Source organism: Dermacentor albipictus, chromosome 4, assembly GCF_038994185.2.
Source record: "Dermacentor albipictus isolate Rhodes 1998 colony chromosome 4, USDA_Dalb.pri_finalv2, whole genome shotgun sequence".
In the NCBI taxonomy this organism is placed as follows: domain Eukaryota; kingdom Metazoa; phylum Arthropoda; class Arachnida; order Ixodida; family Ixodidae; genus Dermacentor; species Dermacentor albipictus.
Genome location: NC_091824.1, coordinates 126,371,087 through 126,390,512, shown reverse-complemented (window position 1 = coordinate 126,390,512; position 19,426 = coordinate 126,371,087). Strand labels below are relative to the sequence as shown.

At 45.9% G+C, this 19,426-nt stretch overlaps 1 protein-coding gene and 1 long non-coding RNA gene across 4 annotated transcripts in view; one reads left to right on the top strand and one right to left on the bottom strand.

The window, feature by feature from the left end:
• LOC135899532 (hemicentin-1-like) overlaps positions 1 to 19,426 on the bottom strand; it is a 237,907-nt gene that overhangs the window by 52,295 nt on the left and 166,186 nt on the right. For all 3 annotated transcript variants that reach the window (XM_065428813.1, XM_070537558.1, XM_065428811.2), the window contains exons 4-7: positions 18,523 to 18,840; positions 15,076 to 15,363; positions 13,765 to 14,034; positions 7,318 to 7,587 (exon numbers count right to left, since the gene is read on the bottom strand). In XM_065428813.1, the coding sequence (XP_065284885.1) occupies positions 7,318 to 7,587; positions 13,765 to 14,034; positions 15,076 to 15,363; positions 18,523 to 18,840 (1,146 nt within the window). The remainder of the gene's footprint in view (positions 1 to 7,317; positions 7,588 to 13,764; positions 14,035 to 15,075; positions 15,364 to 18,522; positions 18,841 to 19,426) is intronic.
• The window catches only part of LOC135899536 (uncharacterized), a 129,713-nt gene that overhangs the window by 19,229 nt on the left and 91,058 nt on the right, over positions 1 to 19,426 (top strand). Inside the window, exon 2 of the long non-coding RNA XR_010563642.2 lies at positions 18,600 to 18,770. This is a non-coding gene — a long non-coding RNA (uncharacterized lncRNA). The remainder of the gene's footprint in view (positions 1 to 18,599; positions 18,771 to 19,426) is intronic.

Below are 19,426 nucleotides of genomic sequence, written 5' to 3'. Positions count from 1 at the left end.
AACAGAACAATATATATGAAGAAAGCTAAGCTGGGCTACTCTTTGCAAACATCGTAAATACGTTTGCTTCAAGCTCCTGTATTACGTTTATAATAACCAAAGCGGAATTTTGGCCCCCTCGTACTTACAACCACATCATTCGATATCTGCCCAAAGAGACCACGCTTCAGAAATTCAGGAATACGTCCCCAGGAGATATTTATTTAAACCTTTTTTTTCCCCGGCAGCCATTAGGAATGCAATTTGTTAGCGGTGGAAATCGTGAGCCACAATTCTGTTGTGTTTTATTCTCGATTATGCTGTCCCTCCACCCCCACCCCCCCCTTTTTCGATGATGTCTATTGGCACTGGGGATTTTCAATAAATAAATAATTAAGAACACACCCAACATGTGGCCACAAAACAGCGAGTCACTCGCTGGCCTCAAAGTACCGCCACTCAGCAGTACTTGAGTGTGGACCGAATTAACCAAGCATTTTGTTCGCAAGTGCTTTTGCCATTGGCCAGCCTGCTTTGATAATGACATGTCCAGCTTCAGGATTGGCTGCAATTATCTTCTACGAACATTTATAGCGTAGGGTATTTTTAGCCTAATGCTAGCCTTGATTTTAGCGAAGTAGTAGCTATGCTAGTCTCTGCCATCCTCGAGGAAATATTCTGTTCCTATCAACTCCACGCGATATTAATGAACTGCGCGCCAAATCTGCAGGCGCAACTATTTATCACGTATAAAGGAAGTGCTGTAATGGCGCTGCAAAAGCAAGCATCTCGACTGTCAATAGAGAGACCAACAAATCAAGTTCAGTTGTGTTTACAGACGAAGATATTCGTCTTTCTCTGTTTCCCGTTTTTTCTTCAAGCATGTTCATATCTCTTCCCTGTTCACATGGAGTACTTAGAGGTCTAAGTAAAACCTCTTAGAAACGCCCCTACACAAGTCGGCCGGGTTAGTCTATCTGCATTGCTCTTGATGGATGGTTAACGTTTATAACGTTAACGTTAACGTAACGGCTGAAGCCATAGCAGGAGCATATATCGGAAGCGATGAAGAAACGCAGCCACGTGTGTAGTCACGAATTTTCCCTGACATAGAACGTCCACTATTTCCGCTCGCTTCTATTGAAGAAACGTTTCTCCTTTCTTTTCTTTGTACTTAGTGTACGCCTACTTCCTCTGTACAACTACGTAATTAGGTACGGCCAAACAAGAGTTTGAAGAATAAAAGTTTATAGGAAATAAATTTCGACAAAGGAGGGGAAAGTCTTAGCTATCTACCAATTATGATAAGTCCTCATAACGAAACATTCGCACCGGAGATGCTCCCGTATTCTGTTATTTCCAATTTATGATCGGACATTCGACAGATATATTATCGCAGTCATGACAAGGGACACAACATCAAATCTCAATGGCTTCCTGGACATTGCAACATCAGCGGGAATGCACGCGCCGACGAAGCCGCCCAATCTTCCAATGAAAGTGGTCAAAATATCCTGATTTCGCTTTCGCGAACAGACGCTGCGGCTGGGCTGTGATTGATATTCCTTGAATGTACTTTGCCGCTGTGGTATTCGAATGTTTTCACCGTGCGTCATTTGCGCTCGTTGTCTCCGGACATACATCTACCACCTGGGTTGCAACGACGTGAACAGACCATGCTGCACCGTCTGTGGCGAGGCGTTGCATTTACCAACACTTATGCCTTCTTTATTGGAACGGTAAACAGACCCACTTGCGACACATGTAACAGCGATGAGACGCTCGCACACATTATCTGTGTCTGCCCACGCTATAGTAGATACAAGGGATGTGCAGAGATACAAGGGATGTGCAGAGTGCTGGACCAATTGGACAATCGTCCACTATCAGAACCAGAAGCTCTAGGCCAATGCTCCCAAAGAAAATGCGCGCAGAAGGCGTCATTTGGGTTTCTGAGATTTCTATGGTCTACGAGCCTTCACGATAGACTTGAAGAACGCCGCCTCCCGCCTTTCTAATGTGTACGCGGTTTGTTCGTGCTCGTCCCTCTTTCTCTCTCTCCCCTTCCTATCCGTTTCTCTTATTATCTCCCTACTCCTTCCTTCCGTGCAGGGTAGCCAACCAGAACTACCTCCGGTTAACCTGCCTGCCTTTCTCTAAAACGCTTTTCGCTCTGTCTTGTAATATTGTAACTTGTAACTGTAACTTGCAATGATCTTGTAACTGAAGTAAGTAAGTCCAGAAGGGAAGTCTCGAAGTTAATCTTGTGACAACACAGTGACACGCACATTACATTCTCGAGACATACGCAAGCCATTTCGCGCTCATGCAGCCCTGGCTACACTGCAGCGAATTAGTGGAGAGGGCGGGTGTATCCCATACTCGGCGCGAACGGCCCCGGGTGCGCACGCCGACGTGCTTGGTAATGAATGATGCGATTCCGTCCCTAAGCTCCGCTAATTGCTGATCGGGACGACGCTTGTCCAGTCCGTTGAATGGGCCTCCTGCAGGATACGATAAGCGATTACCGGTCGCCTCGCCCTGGCGCGGTAGTTAAGCTCCCGAACAAATCGGTTTTCGGGCGCGGGCCGGAAATTTGAACGTCTTGGAATCGTGGATTACTTGCGATAATAGTTTATACGCGTTATCTACGCGATGCATCAGGTATAGTGGTCGTTCCTTGAAGTAAGTGCTCTAAACTTATTTTTTTATTTTCTTTTTTGTTTTGTTTACCAGAAACCTGAGCTCAACACGTATTTTACTTTGTAGAAGTCAAGAAATAACGCGCAATTGCTTTGTGGCGATATTTGCTTTGCGTAGTTATTATTCCCTTCGTGGTTATCTTTCTTCGTTAGTATTGTCAAGTTGCAGGTGACGGCGAAGAACTAGTTAAAAAAATATGGAGTTTAACATGCCGAAACCACGATTTAATTAAGAGGCACGCCGTAGGGGGGGGGGGGGGGGTACTCCGGAAATTTGGGCCCCCTGAGGTTCTTTAACGTGCACCTAAATCTAAGCGCACGGATGTTTTTGCGTTTCGACCCCATCGAAATGCGGCCGTCATGGCCGAGATCCGATCCAGCGACTTCATGCTTAGCAGGCCAACACCTTAGCGACTAAGTAACCACGGTGGGTGAACGAACAGTTAACGATAAAACTATGAATCCCGAATTTAACTCATAATGGGGTGAACTTCTGCTTGCAAAGACGAGCAGCATACAAATAACAAAGGTAGTTGGAAGAGCAATCATCGCTCGTCGAATCTGAACTCAAGCATGAAGTGCGTCCGCTATTTAAACATGACTGATCGCATATTCCACAGTAATCACTGGTGCTGGCTTACATTCTAGAACGTAAACGACATGCTTCGCGACACGCTAATAACCTGATTAGACACGTCTCCTTTGCTGCAATAATTCACAACGTTAGAAAAATTACTGGCTCTCTCGCAAATTAGAGTAGATGTAAGCATGAAATGGCAACCGTCAAAGTGTATTGTTTGGATATGATACTAGCCACAATCTTAAAGTGGGCGTCGTGCATGTTCGCAAAGGCACACACCACCACACCACACCGCACCACGCCGTCATGTGGACTGGTCCATATGGACGCTGCCCAGCTAGAAGAAGAAAACCAGCTGAAGGCCGCATGACAGGCAGCAAAAGACGCCAGGGAAACAGAGCACGCTGCTCCGCTAGAAGAAGAATGAATTGAATTCTGGGGTATCAAGTGCCAAAATCATGATTTGAATATGAGGCACGCCGTAGGGGGGGATTCCAGATTCATTTTGACCACCAGGAGATATTTACCGTACCCCCAATGCATGGGACAGGGGCTTTTGTGCATTTCGCCTCCATCGAAATGCGGCCATCGCGGCGGGGATTAGATCCGCGACCTTGTTCTTAGCAGCGCAACACCATAACCGCTAAGCCCTGAGTACAAGCCCTGGGTATAACCGCATAACCGCTAAGGCATAACCGCTAAGCCCTGGGTAGAGGCACCTGAAGACCACTGGCGTTCAAAAGAGCGTTCAGTGCCAAAGGATGACAATGAAGTGTATGGTGCCCTGTATCTGCATGCCTTTTGAACGTGGCTGTTAGAAATGACAAACAAAACTACACCGTAGTAGAGGTTACAGCTTGAGTGATATTGTGAACAAACATCAGGAAATAGGCGGAAGCAATATTTTTTGTAACTTGTTTGTGCAGTTACTAGCGTATGTAATGCGGTCCTGTACAAAGGGTTAGGAGCCAGAGACCGCAGTTTTTTACCTTTTGACTGGTTGCCCGGACGATCTCGTTCTGTTATGCCCGGATAACGGCTCTGGCTTTCGGCTAAAGGTCATTTGAAGGTCGCCGTCAACCGGAGCTGAAAGTGTTTCTGCTTAAAATTTGGTATACACGTGCTGTATAGATGCACCTTGCATCGAGTGACAACTTAATAACAGTGATAATCTAGTGAAAAAAACAATGGCAAAAGTGAAGTGACAACGCCTGACGGTACCATAAACATAACTCTAAAGAAAAAAGATAGCTTTACCAGGAATGAGGCAGAATTTTCCGGGCGCACTTCGAAATTCGCGACAAGACAAGTATCCTCAACCAGAATGCGAATCCTTGATCTTCGTGTACTGACGCTATAACCAATGCGCAATAGAACCCAATGAATAAATGATCAAAGGAGTGTTGCTTTACAGCGTAGACGTAAAATATGCAAGGCAAGGCAGTGGCACATCGCAGTCAGAGGCTTGGCAGAAAATCCTACACTTTAGTGGATTAACGTGCATGCGAGCGCACATGTATTAAGAATTAGCTGCGTCCACAGACAAGGTTTATAGACTGTTGGGACTACGTTAAAGCAGCTAACCAGTGGAAGTCGCCTATGTGCCTCCGATCATCTCCTTACACAGCTTACAAAGCCTTTCATGGAAATTACGAAGGCGCCTCCCACGTACATAGCACTCCGTGGTATAGTTTATGCAGGAAGCTCTTGCTTCCAGCAAGGATCTCATATTATCTCCAGGAGGAATCATACGTCATATATCTCGTCGACAAAAAAAAAAAAAAAAAATTACGGCACTCTTCTCACTTTTCTACATAAAAAGAAGGGGTGATCGTCGGCACTCAAAAAAAGAAAAGAAAGGAAAGAAAATACAGCTCCGATCTCGCAAAAGCAAGTAAAGAAAAAGAAAAGACAGCAGTATTGCTTCGGAAACGCGATTCGACGAAGGTTGCCGCACTCTAACGACGTGCGTGCATGTCCCCGCGTGTGTGTATGTGCTTGTGTGCGTTTGCACGTGACCCTCTTTTTCTTACATAATTATGACTTTTGTTATTGCCCGCCGCGCAATGTTCGCGGCCTGTTCAGAGCAGCCCGACTAGATACGGCCCGTCTTGGCGGCACAAGCACGCTTGCGCGGTTCAATCTCACAAAGTGAAGCGCCAAGGACGGCGAGTCATGTCGACAATGCCTAAACACGACTTTTTTTTTTTTTGCATGTGGCAAGCTCTGCCTGTAGCGAAATATCAAGCGAGTATGCGCAAAGCATCATGCTGTCCCATGAAGTAGCAGCGCAGCGTGTCATGATACGCGAGAGCGCTGTAGCACGTTGTGTTTCACCTTCCGCTCACGGGTCCGTCACTCGGGATTCTTTATGAAGCGACAAGAGACACGCGCTGCGACCGCTACAGCACGTAATTAATTTATAATTACGTGTGTTACCAGGGAGATACTGATTGAGGCGAAGTGCCGCAGCGCGTGGAACGTTTGGTGCGCCCGCGTCGCTGTCTGTTGATCCTTGCCATGGTAACCTAGAGCTGCGATGCGAAAAGAAAACAACTCGTTGCTTTGAAACTGCTCGATATCCTCTGCCAATCATCCCGACACTTTCGTTTCAATTCTCTCTCTCTCTCTATCTTCGAAAACAATTTTCGCCCCCTATATGATGAAGTTCGGTCCTATGTGTACGATTCTATCACAGTAATTTTGAACAAGCGCACATGCAAGGTTGACTTGGGCGGCGGCAGTTTCGGTTCAGCTGTGTCCAGAGAACCGTGATTACCATTCTGTATGCCCAAAATGTAGGACAGAAATTGTTATTCTTTGTCAGAGAACCTAATTCACTTCCTTCAGTTGTGCTACCTGACAAATGCTACAATCATTACTGGTGTTACGCCATTACCTAGGCACCCGAAAGATCCACTTTTTCAAGGTTCGTATACTTTAGCGAACCACAGTTTATGAGCGACGACCGTGCAAAATATGATCTTCCTGGTAGGATATCTAACCTATAACAAAGGATTATAGAGAGTGATAATATTAAAGTTTTGCGGAACCTTTAAATATCGCCTGTTGCAGATAGCGTAATTCTTGTCCTGGAGCTGTATTACTCGAAAAGGTGGACGTTACTAGCGCGAGAAATTGAAACACATATTCAACGAATTAACAAAATATCATTGCTTAAATGATTGTAATTTTGGGGCGTTACGTGCCAAAACCACGATTTGATCATGGCGGACACCGTAATGGGGGACTCCGGATTAATTATGATCATCGGCGGATTGTTCACGTGCACCCAATACTCTGGACATGGGCGTTTTTGCCGAACTGGTGTCATTCTGGAAATTCGTTCTAAGTGTATACGGCTTGCAAACTCACTCGATACAATTCCTAAATTGTCGTATGTGCCATAAAGTAATTAATTAAGAAGTTGATTAGTGAATTTTTAATAATGATTTGAATATGTTTTCAGATTTATTGTGCAAGTGATGTCCGCCTCTCTGAATAATCCAGCTTAAGAACTAGAATTATGTTATCTGCAACAGGTGATCTTTAAAAATTAAATCATACTTTAAAAATGATCCTCCCGTATATCGGTGGATGTCTTACTGTCACCCACATCGCGAGCATGTTGACGAACTCGTTTTCGTGAATAATTTTATATCTACTTCGACATGCACGTAACCAAAGAAAAAAAAGAGAAAAAGAAAAGATCGCAGGCTTAGTTACACGTAGTGGGCCGTATTTGTCCTAATTTAGTGCATTCGCAAAACTTGTGATATCGGAACACCACACATCAAAGGAACAAATGTTCCTGCCGAAACAGATACCGCCATTTCTGAGGTGAAACACAGTGTCACGTACGGACATCTCCTACGTCACGTATACATTAGAAAGAAGCAAAGAACGTGCTGTCGCTGCAAGAATTTCTCGAGGCATATGAGAAACCACGCCTCAATTGCATGCCTCAGCAAGCTTCTGGCGGTGACAAATGCCTCGTCGTTGAATTCAAGAAAGCAAGCAAAATAGAAAGGAGCAACGAAAGTCCGGAGCACGCACCCTGGGCGTCGAGTATCCAAAACGCCGGCGTGCCCACGCCGACCTGGTTGACCGCGGCGCACGAGTAGTTGCCCTGCGTGGCAGTGGTCAGGGGTTCGGTGACCAGCGTCGCTCCGGTCACGTTCAGAGGCACGCCCCCGTGCTCCCAGCGGAACGCCACGCTGGGCGGCAGTCCCGTGTCGTTCACGTGACAGCGCATCGTCACTCGCTGCCCTTTCAGCGGGGGCAGAGCTCCGCTCTCGGGCACCAAGACCGCAGGGCCCGGGGGATCTGCGGTGTTCAGCGACGCCGGGGAAGGAGAAGGTGGCAGAATGTTTCACTTGTATACAAATGCGGCATTCGCGCTCACATATTGCGGTCGCAAATGCATTGCGTAGGGACGAGTGTACACGAGTACGTGAGCACTTTTACAACTTGCAAACAGATACAAACGCGCGCCTCGACACGAGACCGTGTTGATTGTGGCGCGGCCCATCATCTCCCTGGCGTGCTCACAATTCATCGACGCTTCTGGGCTATTGCTAAGCTGCACATTTGCAATGTTACGCTTTTACTGACTCCAGGTCAGTGAAGAGAATAAATGCTCATTGAGGAACTTCTCACAGGAAGAAAGGCGAGGGATGTGTGTCGGTAGGGTATATATGCCCCGCTAAACATATTAAAACCTGGCGGCCGGCACGGTCGTTTAACATATTTCCCACCTTGGGATTACAATAAGTAAATTGTGCTTTTCACACGTGGTAAAACCACGTTAATAGAGGTTATGTGAGGGGCGGTGCGCTTAATCCGAAATGCGTAAGCATTTCTACCTTATTTATTTATTTATTTTTATTACTGTTGGCATTTTTATGTGACAGCAGCTGCTCCACTTCGTAGGGCGCACGATGAGAGCACAAAAACGCGGAGAAAAACTGACGGAATGCTAAATGCAACCTCACATGCAAAGCTCCACAAACAAGCAAAGCAGTGCACAGAAAAGAGTACGCGAACACTGAGAGACATGCTCAGTTACGTAAAAAAGTGAAATTGTTGTGTGAACAGAATTGCAGTTTCACAGACGTGTAGACCAATGCAGATACACATAACGGCATGCTTCAAAGCTAAATTAAATTGAATTATGCGGTTTTACGTCCCAAAACCATGATATGATTATGAGACACGCCGTGGTGTGGGACTCCTGAACATTATACCACCTGGGTTTCTTCAACGTGTACCTAAATCTAAGTACACGGGTGTTTTCGCATATTTCGCCCCCATCGAAATGCCGCCGCCATGATCGGGATGTTCCAAAAATAAAGGCAGGCGAAAAGTGCTCTTACGTGCCCTTGTTACGTTCGTAACTGTGGTATTAGACACGAAGATTTACGCTAGAACAACAATTAGCTACTTGTGGGAAAGAAACGTTTGTTTCTTTCTCTCTCTCTCTTCCTGCTGACAACAAGCAGCGTTCAAAACGTTGGAAGGCCCAGAAACATAGAAAACAAACGGCGATACAGAGTTCATTCTCATTTCGTCGAAACACCATGGTTCAAGTTTGGAGATTAGAACATACGTAAGAAACAAATCGCTCGCCCGTATGTAGCTGTCACGTTTTCCCGGCTTGCACATACCTGAAATATATGTGCAACACAACTAAGAGTACTATGAAGAGAACAGCATCTGGATCTCTCTGGCGGCGAAATTGAGCAAGGATCGCGGGATCTATCCGGGCACAAGGAGAGAGGCAGCGGCTAGCCCGGCAGACAAGGGCGCCCGCACTGCGCTACAGGGGTCGCCTACACCGCGTGCATCAGCAGCGGCTGGAGCGGTGTGGCGACAGCAACTGACAGTCAACGGCGACCAAGGGGAACGGCGGCGAACAAAGTTTGTTGAGGAATGTCCGAAATTTGCCGGTCGACACACGCAAACGAGTGCTCAATTGTCGGTCCAGCGGGGATGCAACTCCCCTTCTTTCTCCTCCTCGTCTTCCCCCAAAGCCTCTATTGCGGATGCGGGAGGGAGAAAAAAAAATAAAAAAGAAGAGGCATAGCGGGAGGACCGAAAGAACGCAGGCGTCAACCAAGCGTGCGAGCTCGCCAGCGAAGCGGTTCAGCTTCGGCTTCGGCGGCAGTGACGGCTGCCGCAGTCGATAAAGCACACATCGATGTCTCCGCTGGCGGACACGGCGTGTTCGCGCTCCGTCGAGCTCCGATCGATGACCAACGTCCCCTTCTCCCCCTTTGCAGCCTAGCTGCCTCCACCCCTTTTTACAGCGCTGGCCTCTTCCTGCAGCACCCAAACCCAGCCTCTAAAACCTCCCGACATGGAAGGTTTTCTAAAATTCCTCCCCACACTTTTCCGCCCTGTCGCTTATTACTTTGTTCTCCGCTTAGGTTTTTATACGCCTTGTCACTACCACTCAGTCTTTGTGTGTCTTTCTCTGTTTTTCTTTCTCCCTCTCCCTCTTGGCTCACTGGTTCTGGGCGAGAAGTAGTAGCCTGCCGGAGCGTGAAGCGTGTGAGTTAAATTTTCTCTCTCGAGGTTGTCGTATTTTTGCTCGAGCTTCGCATATTTTCGTCTCTTGCTCCGAAGCGCTGGCTTATGCGCGCAAATTTGAAGCGCGAACGCTGACGTTGCGCCTGCGTACAAGCATGCATGCGTGTGCGTGATCCCCTGTGTTTTTTACGTTTTCGTTTCCTCGCAGTCACGTGATTTCCTCGGGGAAAGAACCGAAGGGGTTAATGCTTCCCAGTTTAAAGTCCAGACATGCGCAGCAATTTTAGTATAGAGTCATCGAAGAAGTTATGCCATGGTGGCGCTGACTTTTACAGCGCATTCTAAAAACAAAATGAAAATTTTCTGCGAGGATCGACTAAGTTTATTCGCAAAATAGAACACGGCAGAAATGGATGTACGCATTGTTACTTTTCATATTCAAGTAAAGACACTGCATGCGTATCTAGATGACGCATGCGCATGAAAAGAGGCATAGATGTCTATCGCAGCGGTAAATATTCCCTAACGTCTGCGTTCTTTGTACACCGTGCTTTGCTTCTAGCAGCATACGAACGAAATGAAAGATGAAACAGCAGAAAAATAATATCGTAAGCGTACGCCGACGTGGAAACGAATGTAAGAAGAGTATTTCTTGTCGCTTCCCGTTTGAATATAGTTCCAACAATGGTGCAATTCTCAAAATTTTCCATCTTTACCGTGCACAGAATAACCTTTTCTACGCCTTAGATGCTTGGTGTGATGTGTTTGAAAATATCAAGCAGTTTTCCGCGTTCTGAAGAAGCTATAGACTTATTCCCTAGGCTTATTCATTTCTCACTCCTGTAATGGCCGTAATAGCTCCCTAAATAAAAGACAGGGAAGGAAGCCCGTTATCGATTATCGTAACCACTTATAAACGTTTGTCAACAGTGTCCCTGAAATACGATTTAGTTTCGTCACTGTCTCGCTTTTCAAGCTGCGTCTCTGCATCAGTAAATTTTGCGTCACCAAATGTCCGGTTCAGTTTCACCCAGATTAAATGATAAGTTCGCAAGAAGCATAATAAAATGTAGAATGCAAAAAGAAATGTTTGTACGTATCCTTTTCTAGTGGGACTACTATGGACGTAAAGATTCAATAAGACTTAATCATACGTGCTTTACCTTCAGAATGTATCATGCGTTCGGAGAGTACTGCCTTGTTCCGTTACGACTAAAGTACTGAGCTTGCGACTATTCAACAGAGTAAAAAGCTCTAGTGAAGATGATATTTTGCTTGCACTAAGATCACTGTAACTAGAACAAAACGCGTCGTTTAGACTATTCTCGGTGTCTAGATACTCTGCAACTCTCATCTGTAACGACCTCTTGCTGCTACGTAATGGTGCGATATTAAGTACGAATCGAAAATAAACAGCAAACGGGAGGGAGCTGTCAGGCTTCACAAGAAAACGCAAGTGATATTTAAAAAACAAAGAAATATAACGGGTGGTTCAGGAAATAATGGCCTAGTGTTGCAAAGTTTCGTTTAGACCAAAGGCACAACGGTGATACGCATTTACATGATTTTCCCAAAGGTGCACTATGGTGTTTTGGGGCTTTCGTCAGTGACCATGCCAATGATCGCTTGACTATGCAGGCAAAAGACTACGGTTAATTTGATGAGCCTTTGACAACGCAGAAGGCCGGGACGGGCACGAATTCTGCTGATCGACAAAAGACAAATCACGGCCAATTAGCAAAGTGCTCTCCAGTTTCCAAGACTTTGCATCACCATGGCGCTCACTCAACATTGTCCGCTCGTTCGTTTACCGTAATGCTTATCCTGTTAAGTGGCCAGTGAAGCGGCTCGTGCCCTATACAGCTGCTTTCTTCTTTCTCGTAAGCGTTCTGCTCATTAACCGTTCCGAAGGTTCAAGCCTGTTTGCTTTTTGAAAACTCGTTACGTCACATTATAGCGCATTATTGCAACGCCCGTATACATTTTCTTGCTCTTTCTCGCTCGTTCTGGTACATCTTCTCGCATGGAAAGTTACCAGTGTGTACATGCATATACACACACCGGGGAGCGACAAGGGACGTGTTTGCGTGAAACACGTTACGGCCAATAAAACAAGGCTTGGCGAAGCAAGACCAGGGGTTGCGTGGCGTCCTGCATAAATGTCGCAAACCACTCGTCCGGCGTATTTTACAGCCGCACACTCGCAGACGAAGAACAAAAAGAAACATACTATAGCTCGCATGTCGCAGAGCCCTGGACTGAAGCTGACACCACCGCCGTTCTGCTGAGCGCAATAACATGTGGCTTATCGCAAACTGCACCCACGGCGCGACTTTCGCAGGCTCGATGTGCTGGAACAGTCGCGGCTTAGCCGCTAGGGAATCGGACACAAAAAAAAAAGCCACGGCCATGAAACAAGAATTGTCGGAGAATAAACGAACCAACGGTGGCGGCCATCTCCCTCTCCCACAGTTAAGACGACCGCACAGCACCCTTCCCCTAACATGACTGGCCCACGCAGCGAAGTTTATTTCTCGCGTGCGTTCTTTCGGAATCAAATCATAACACCAGAGAACGGAACAACTGAACATTTTCGCAAAATAAGAGCAATAATAATGATGATAAAGTTAAAGAAAGAAAGAACGAAAGAAAGAAAGGGAAGTGTCGTCTGCCACCGAGGGGGCAAATTCAAAAAAATATATAGTGCTATAAATATAAAGTGCTCAACGAGCGCTAAAATGACCAGTGATGTCGACATCACCATCTGCCTGACGGGCGATGGTCAGCGTCAAGCGTAAAGCCAGTGCAGTGCCTGACGCCTTCGGGCAGAAAGGCACGTCCAGTGGCCAGTCAATGTAGTTTCCTAACGCGAACTGTAATCAATAGCCTGACGCTCGCCCTGCATGGTCTTTGTGCGCGCTTATGTATTTTTCTTACTTCTGACAACCTATCCTCCTTTTGTATCGTACATACTATTGAGCAAGACGTCGCCTTTACTGAATCCGACGTCTTTTTGCTAGGGATTATTTGCGTTTCCTTTATCTTCTTTCGCTAGGTATGATCAGCGAAAAGAAAGAAAAATGCCTCGATTCACTTTCTTATTGTCTATTATATTTTCGCCCTTCTTGGAAGTGGCGAATATGTTGAAGCGGGGTTGCAATCCGGCCTATCTATACGTGCAACTGGCTTTGCTGAGTGTCCTTGGGATCAGTATAGCCCTTGCTATATTAGAGAGCCACAACTACCATTACAAGATCTATATCGCTATTAGCATAAAAAGGAAACGAATAATAAGCTGCCGTTCGAATGCAGTTCAGAATAACCTTGATGGTATTAATAGGTTTAATGTAAGGGATGGTATCGATGGCCCTCTCATGTGGGCGCTTTATATTCCCGCTTAATTTTAGCCAATGCAATGACCTTTCTCAGAGTGAAGCAACCACGCTTGCTCTTTTGAAACAGAATGAGCTGTTTCCATGCAGCCGTAGGCATGCTATACGTTAGTGCTTGTTTTGCCATAAAACATTAGCGCGTTTTGTACGAATGAGCGAAGATGAATGAATGGATTCGGCTTACAGACGTGAGCACACACCGATGTTATGCACCGTGTCGCTCGTTCATGTAACGTATTCTAACATACATACATACATACATACATACATACATACATACATACATACATACATACATACATACATACATACATACATACATACATACATACATACATACATACATACATACATACATCCATACATACATACATACATACATACATACATACATACATACATACATACATACATACATACATACATACATACATACATACATACATACATACATACATACATACATACATACATACATACATACATACATACATACATACATACATACATACATACATACATACATACATACATACATACATACATACATACATACATACACGCGCGCATGCGCACTCACACATGACGACAAGTGACTTGTGCGGTGACAGGGGGCTCCATCCGGCGTCGTTCTTTGCCTCGCAGCTGTAGTTTCCCGTGGCGGAACGCCGCAGTTCCTCGAGCAGCAGGTCAGGCTCCTTGGTCTCGTTGACCAGCTGCCCGTCGCGATACCAGCGCACCCGGCGCAGCTGCTGCGGGTTGCCGGACTCGGCCTCGCAGCGAAGCAGCACGGGTCCCTCGCCCAGCGCCACCACCGACGGGTTCACCCAGACGCTCACCAGCGGGATGTCTGCGGACATGGTTTAGGTCGAGTGACCGGGATACATTCGAAGCAAGACAGTGAAGGAGCAGAAAAAGGAGAGTCAGATAGATTTTTTTTACAACTATTTGGGAAGCAAATACACGATGAAGCTAGTGAAAGGTCATGAAAAAGTACGTTTCTTTTTCTAGCGTAAATAATAAGGAAACGAAATATGAGCGTGGACGAAACGCCAACTTAACATAAGTGGAAGTCGAATCTACATATTTCGCAATTACGCGCGCGTAGATTTACCATTGGGCCTAATTCACACAGCCGTCAAAAACTCCGTTCCGTCATCGTTATGTCACCGGCATCTAGGGGCGAAATGCATATACTCTCGTGTCCTTAGATTTAGGTGCACAGCAAAAAAAAAAAAAAAACACACACACAAGCGGTCAAAATTAATAAGTAACTCTCCACTGTGACGTGTCTCATCGTCTCAATGCTACTTTGGGACGTTAAACCCCATAAATACATCGGTATTTTATATTATAACGGGATTTGGGAGAAGAATGACTGATAATCAGTAAAAGCGCTTCAAGTCCTTAAATAAATCAACGGCAAGTTCTTTGAATTGCCTCGAAACAGCTGTTAAAGTGACGTGAGAACACAAGGTACATTACTTCCACCTTCTCTTGTGAATGATTCGTAAGACAAAATATTCTGTATTATGACGGCGCTCAGAAGTGTTTAATAAATGCTATTGTATTTTTTTTATCTGGAAATAGGAACGAAAGCATTCCGCATGATCAATCACTTCCATGCTCATACGCGACGTTCCGCATTCCCCTTACCGTTCGATAGATATATGGTAAAAATTGCATGCGTGCGTGCTTCCTCCTTTTTCGGGAAAGAAAAGCTTCCCTCGCTCCTCTTCCCTCCCTTATTGCCTAGAAACAAATCTATTTCGATCAGCGCTCACTGCTGCGCAGATTTTGTGCAACTGCTCCTCTTTCCCATTAAATTCAAGGTAGCCCTGCCTTTACGCTAGGTTTTGGTTTAGTTCTGCGCTTCGCCCTGTGTACTTACAGAAAACGTCCAGGTAGACAGAGTTCGATGCGTTCCCTCGTCCGAACGCGTTCTTCACGTGGCAGCTGTATACGCCGGTGTCCTTGCGTGTCGCATTCCGGAAAAGCAGTGCGGTCTTTGGCTGCAGCCGGTGTCCCCTGGGCCTGGGTGGCAGGAGCTCGCCATTCTTGTACCACGCCACCTCGGTCGCGTTCGGAGGATTCGCGTCGTAGTGGCACGTCAGGTTACACGAGTGCCATTCGGTCACGTTGACGCCCTCTGCCGGCAGCACGCGGACCGCAGGCGGGTCTGCATTAACGGAGACCGACCCTCTGTGTAACAGGGCATAGGCATCGTGCGCGCAACCATAGTACCCCACAAGCAATATCAAAAAGTAACGATTACTAAAAAAAAGCAAAGCCTTATAGGACTTATGGGATTTGACAGAATCGCAACACATACTCCAGCGAAGCATAGTTTGAGACACACATGCTGAGGCTCTCAATAGTATATTCGTAACTATTGAGAGAACCCTTATAAACTTATACAACTTATGGGATTTGACAGAATCGCAACACATACTCCAGCGAAGCATAGTTTGAGACACACATGCTGAGGCTCTCAATAGTATATTCGTTATACAGCATCGAAGCGTTCTCCAAGAAAAATAGATTTTCCGGATTTTGTATAGCATACGGGACAGTCATCATTCCGTTTACCGTTCGGCGGCAGAATTGCAAAAATTGCATGTGTGCAATTCTTTCGCAGAATTGAGGCTACCTGTTGAGTGCCTCCGCGAGCAGCGCCGAGACATGTGCGCACCTGCTGCGCAAGTGGCGTTGAACGCACGGCCGCTTATTAGTGGCACCATGATCCTTGCGCTAGGGCAAGTACGCTACGACAGGGACACGAAGAAACCAGACTGAACGAGTAGAGTGCTAACTAATAGCTGCCGTTTACGCAATAAACGTTAGTTCCTAGTTCGAGCTCCACTTCATTGCGCCATTATCCAGTCACTACAGAATAACAAGAAGTCGGGTTAGTTCTCCTAGTGTGCTAGCAACGCCAGTTATGTGCAGGTATTTCTATAGTAGTTATCTCCAAGCAACTGCGCCTAAACATTGAACAAGTGAAGCAATACTTATAATATTGCCAATACATTAACGCACAGACAAAATCTTTTTTTTTTCTGAATTTGCTCGGCAGCTCAACAATGTCCGGCCGTGGTTTCCTACTGCACTTGTTGAGCTTTCTTATGCACCTATTTACCTTCGGCTGTTATCTAGGGGCCCTTTATTTGTCCAGTACTAACTGTACTGGAGCAAGGTTGTAAAAAGAGGTGCCACGCATGAGCTTTCTGTCTACGTTCATTCTCCTTACTCTTGAATTCCGCTGTGGTGCGCAGAAACAGCTTCATTAGCGCTTTCGGTACTTTAGTCCTTATAGGCGTACTTTCGATTTTCCAAAAGCTTGCGTGCCTAATTAAGTAACTGCCTGTAATATTAAGGTTTCGTGTTCAGCTAGCAACAAAGAGTGGCGAAAGAAAAAGGGAAAAACTAACATGAAAAGTGGTTAAAACGGACGTTTGGGCGAGTTGGTAAGCCATTTTAAACACAACAGCGCGTATTTTGACAAGGACAAGAAGGGAGACATGACACGGACAAGTGCTGGTCCGTGTCGTGTCTCCCTCCTTGTCCCTGTCAAAATACGCGCGGTTCTGTTTAAAATAAAACATTAAAAGCTTTGCAAGATAAGGATTGTCTGTTTCTCTTAGTGGTGCGCACACTCCAATTTATTGCTTCCTTTACGAAAGGGTGTTTTCATGACACGTCAAGAGGGCAGCCGGAGTGCGATTAACGTACACGTAAACTTTTAATGAATTTTAGCATCAGGCTTATTATAAAGCACGAGGCTGCGGGAACAAATCCCGGTCATGGCGGCCGCACTTCAATGGGGTGAATGCCAGACCACCCGTTTAGAGTTTCACGTTAAAGAACCCCAGGTGTTTCAAATTATTCCCGAGTCTCTCATTACGGCGTACCTCATAATCAAATCATGGTTTTGGCACGTAAAATCCAATAAATAAAAAAAAATGTAAGAAAAAGATCAGGCGTATGATATTTGTTATTCATATGCGGATTTCCCAATGTTGTACGCCTCCTCCATGCTTTTCGTCCGAGCAGTGGACTAACTTTTCGTACTTTCGTTATTTTTTTCATCCTTTCTTTTTTTTTTTTTACTTGGTTGCGAAAACCGGATTTCACATCTGACAATCATATAATGCCAGTTCTTCATGTAAAAAAACGACAGAACATGTGAGAACTGCATTCTGCGCCGGAATTGCCGACACCGCAACCTGTAACCATTGCGGTGAAGAGGAATTAATCAGTTACATTATGTGCCAGTGTCCGCAGTATTCCGTGCAGAGACGTCATAGGCCGCTGCGCTAAAATACTGGACGACCGACCTCTGTCGTAAAGGGTAACCCTACAGCAAAGATGTAACTCGATGTTCCACCAGAAGACAGTGAAGTGTTATTGTCCTTTTTGTAATGCATAGGGCTCAGTGAACGCCTAAGGTAGGTCCTAGTCTTTTCTCACTGCGCAAGAAACAAGACGGAATGGAACACATTCCGCAGGAGGATCGCTGTCGGCTCGCGTCTTGTTATCCGGATTGTAGTCTCTGAACGCCCTATTAACTTGAACAGAAATCCTGAATGTACGGCACGAACGTACGTCCTGAAGGTCCTGGAAATTGGGGCCCATCCTGACGCATGTGTTCATTTCTGTCTTCGTTATCTGCACTTTTGGAACATTGGCCGCAAGACAAATCATCTCACCGATATCAAGATAGATTTTCTTGTTCCATTCTCTCTCTTCACTTTTTTCTAGCGCTCTTTTCCCCGCACCCATGCTGGATAGCAAATCGGACACTTCCATCTGGTTAACATCCATGCTTAGCCTCTCTCCCGCTTTCTACATACGTTAGAAGCAACTGTGATTTATAAAAGGAACTTCTGATCGCTCAAAAAAGAAAAAGAACATTATATAGCGGCTCTCTTCACTGGTTCAGAAGTGCATAGGAATGTATCAATATTTCTACTACACTCTAACAGTTCTAAAGTTTAGACCCTTCCTGGTGTATCTATTCTCCGAGAAATATTCTTCATCAGTCTTTCTTGTGTTTCCTTTATTCAAAACTCTCGCTCGCTACTTTCCTGTCAAGAATGCATTGTCACTAGCCCTGATAACACAAATGCCGTTTGCAATCTGGAAGTTCCGGGCTCTCAGCATTCAATAAACGAAAGGCGTGTAAGATAAATGAATATTCGTTTGCTAGCCAAAGTTATGCCCTAAATTACGTAAACTTTTTTTTTAGAGTGTAGTCGAAGCGAATGCTGCTGAATATATACATATATATAAGTGACACAAGGAAACGCTGTAGACGAAACGAGGCCGACAAACTCACAGAGAACTTCTAGTCGGACGGCCTGAAGAAGTGGTGCCTCGGTTCTGTTTTTGAGCACCTGGTTGGTTCCTTTGCAGAAGAACTCGGCTTGGTGGTCGTAAAGGCTGGCCACGAACACCAGTGTGCTAGCAGTGCGGTACGTGCCGTCGCTCATGAGGTCCTCGGCGGCCGGGGGCTGTGGGCGCACCAGCTCGGACCGGTTGTACCACGTGATGTTTGCTGCTGGCCTGGCGCCCTCCACGATGCACGTGAGCGACACCATCTCGCCGGCCACAACCGGGTGGTTAGGGCCACGTAGCCGTAGAGCAAGAGGACGTACTGCGTGCAGCATGTGTGAACAGGAGTCGGGCATTATTCGGAGCAGGCGCTGCTTTTTCATCGGACCCTTGCGTTACACGCTGGCACGGAGTTAAATGTTCACCCACACCGCAAGCTTTAGACGTAAAGAAAGCTCACGTAAAAAAGACGCCTGTCTCTTAGCTGGTAGAGTTTTTCTTCACCGGACTGTTCAACGAGGCTATTGGGATAGGCATTCCAGAAGCGAATGGAAACACTTAGCTGAGAGTAAATATAGGCAACGGCGGGCGGGGGTGAGAGGGGGGGGGGAAGCGGGGTGTTCTACTAAGCGCGTGAATAAAGTTGATGCGGTTACGCCTGCGTCTTGAGCAAGATGCGGGTTCAGAAAGCGTGCGGCTCGACAAAGTGAATGTATTTCTAAACTGTGGACGTAAATATTATGTTTCGCTGTCTACTTAGCTTAAGAAATAAAAAAAAAACTGAGTTTGATTTTAGCACATTGGATGATCGCAGACTAAATATTTCTTTGTTTGTAATGATCACGTGCAACTCCTTGATTTCGCGCTTATGGTGAACGCATCTAAACCCTAACAGAAATTTAAAATGT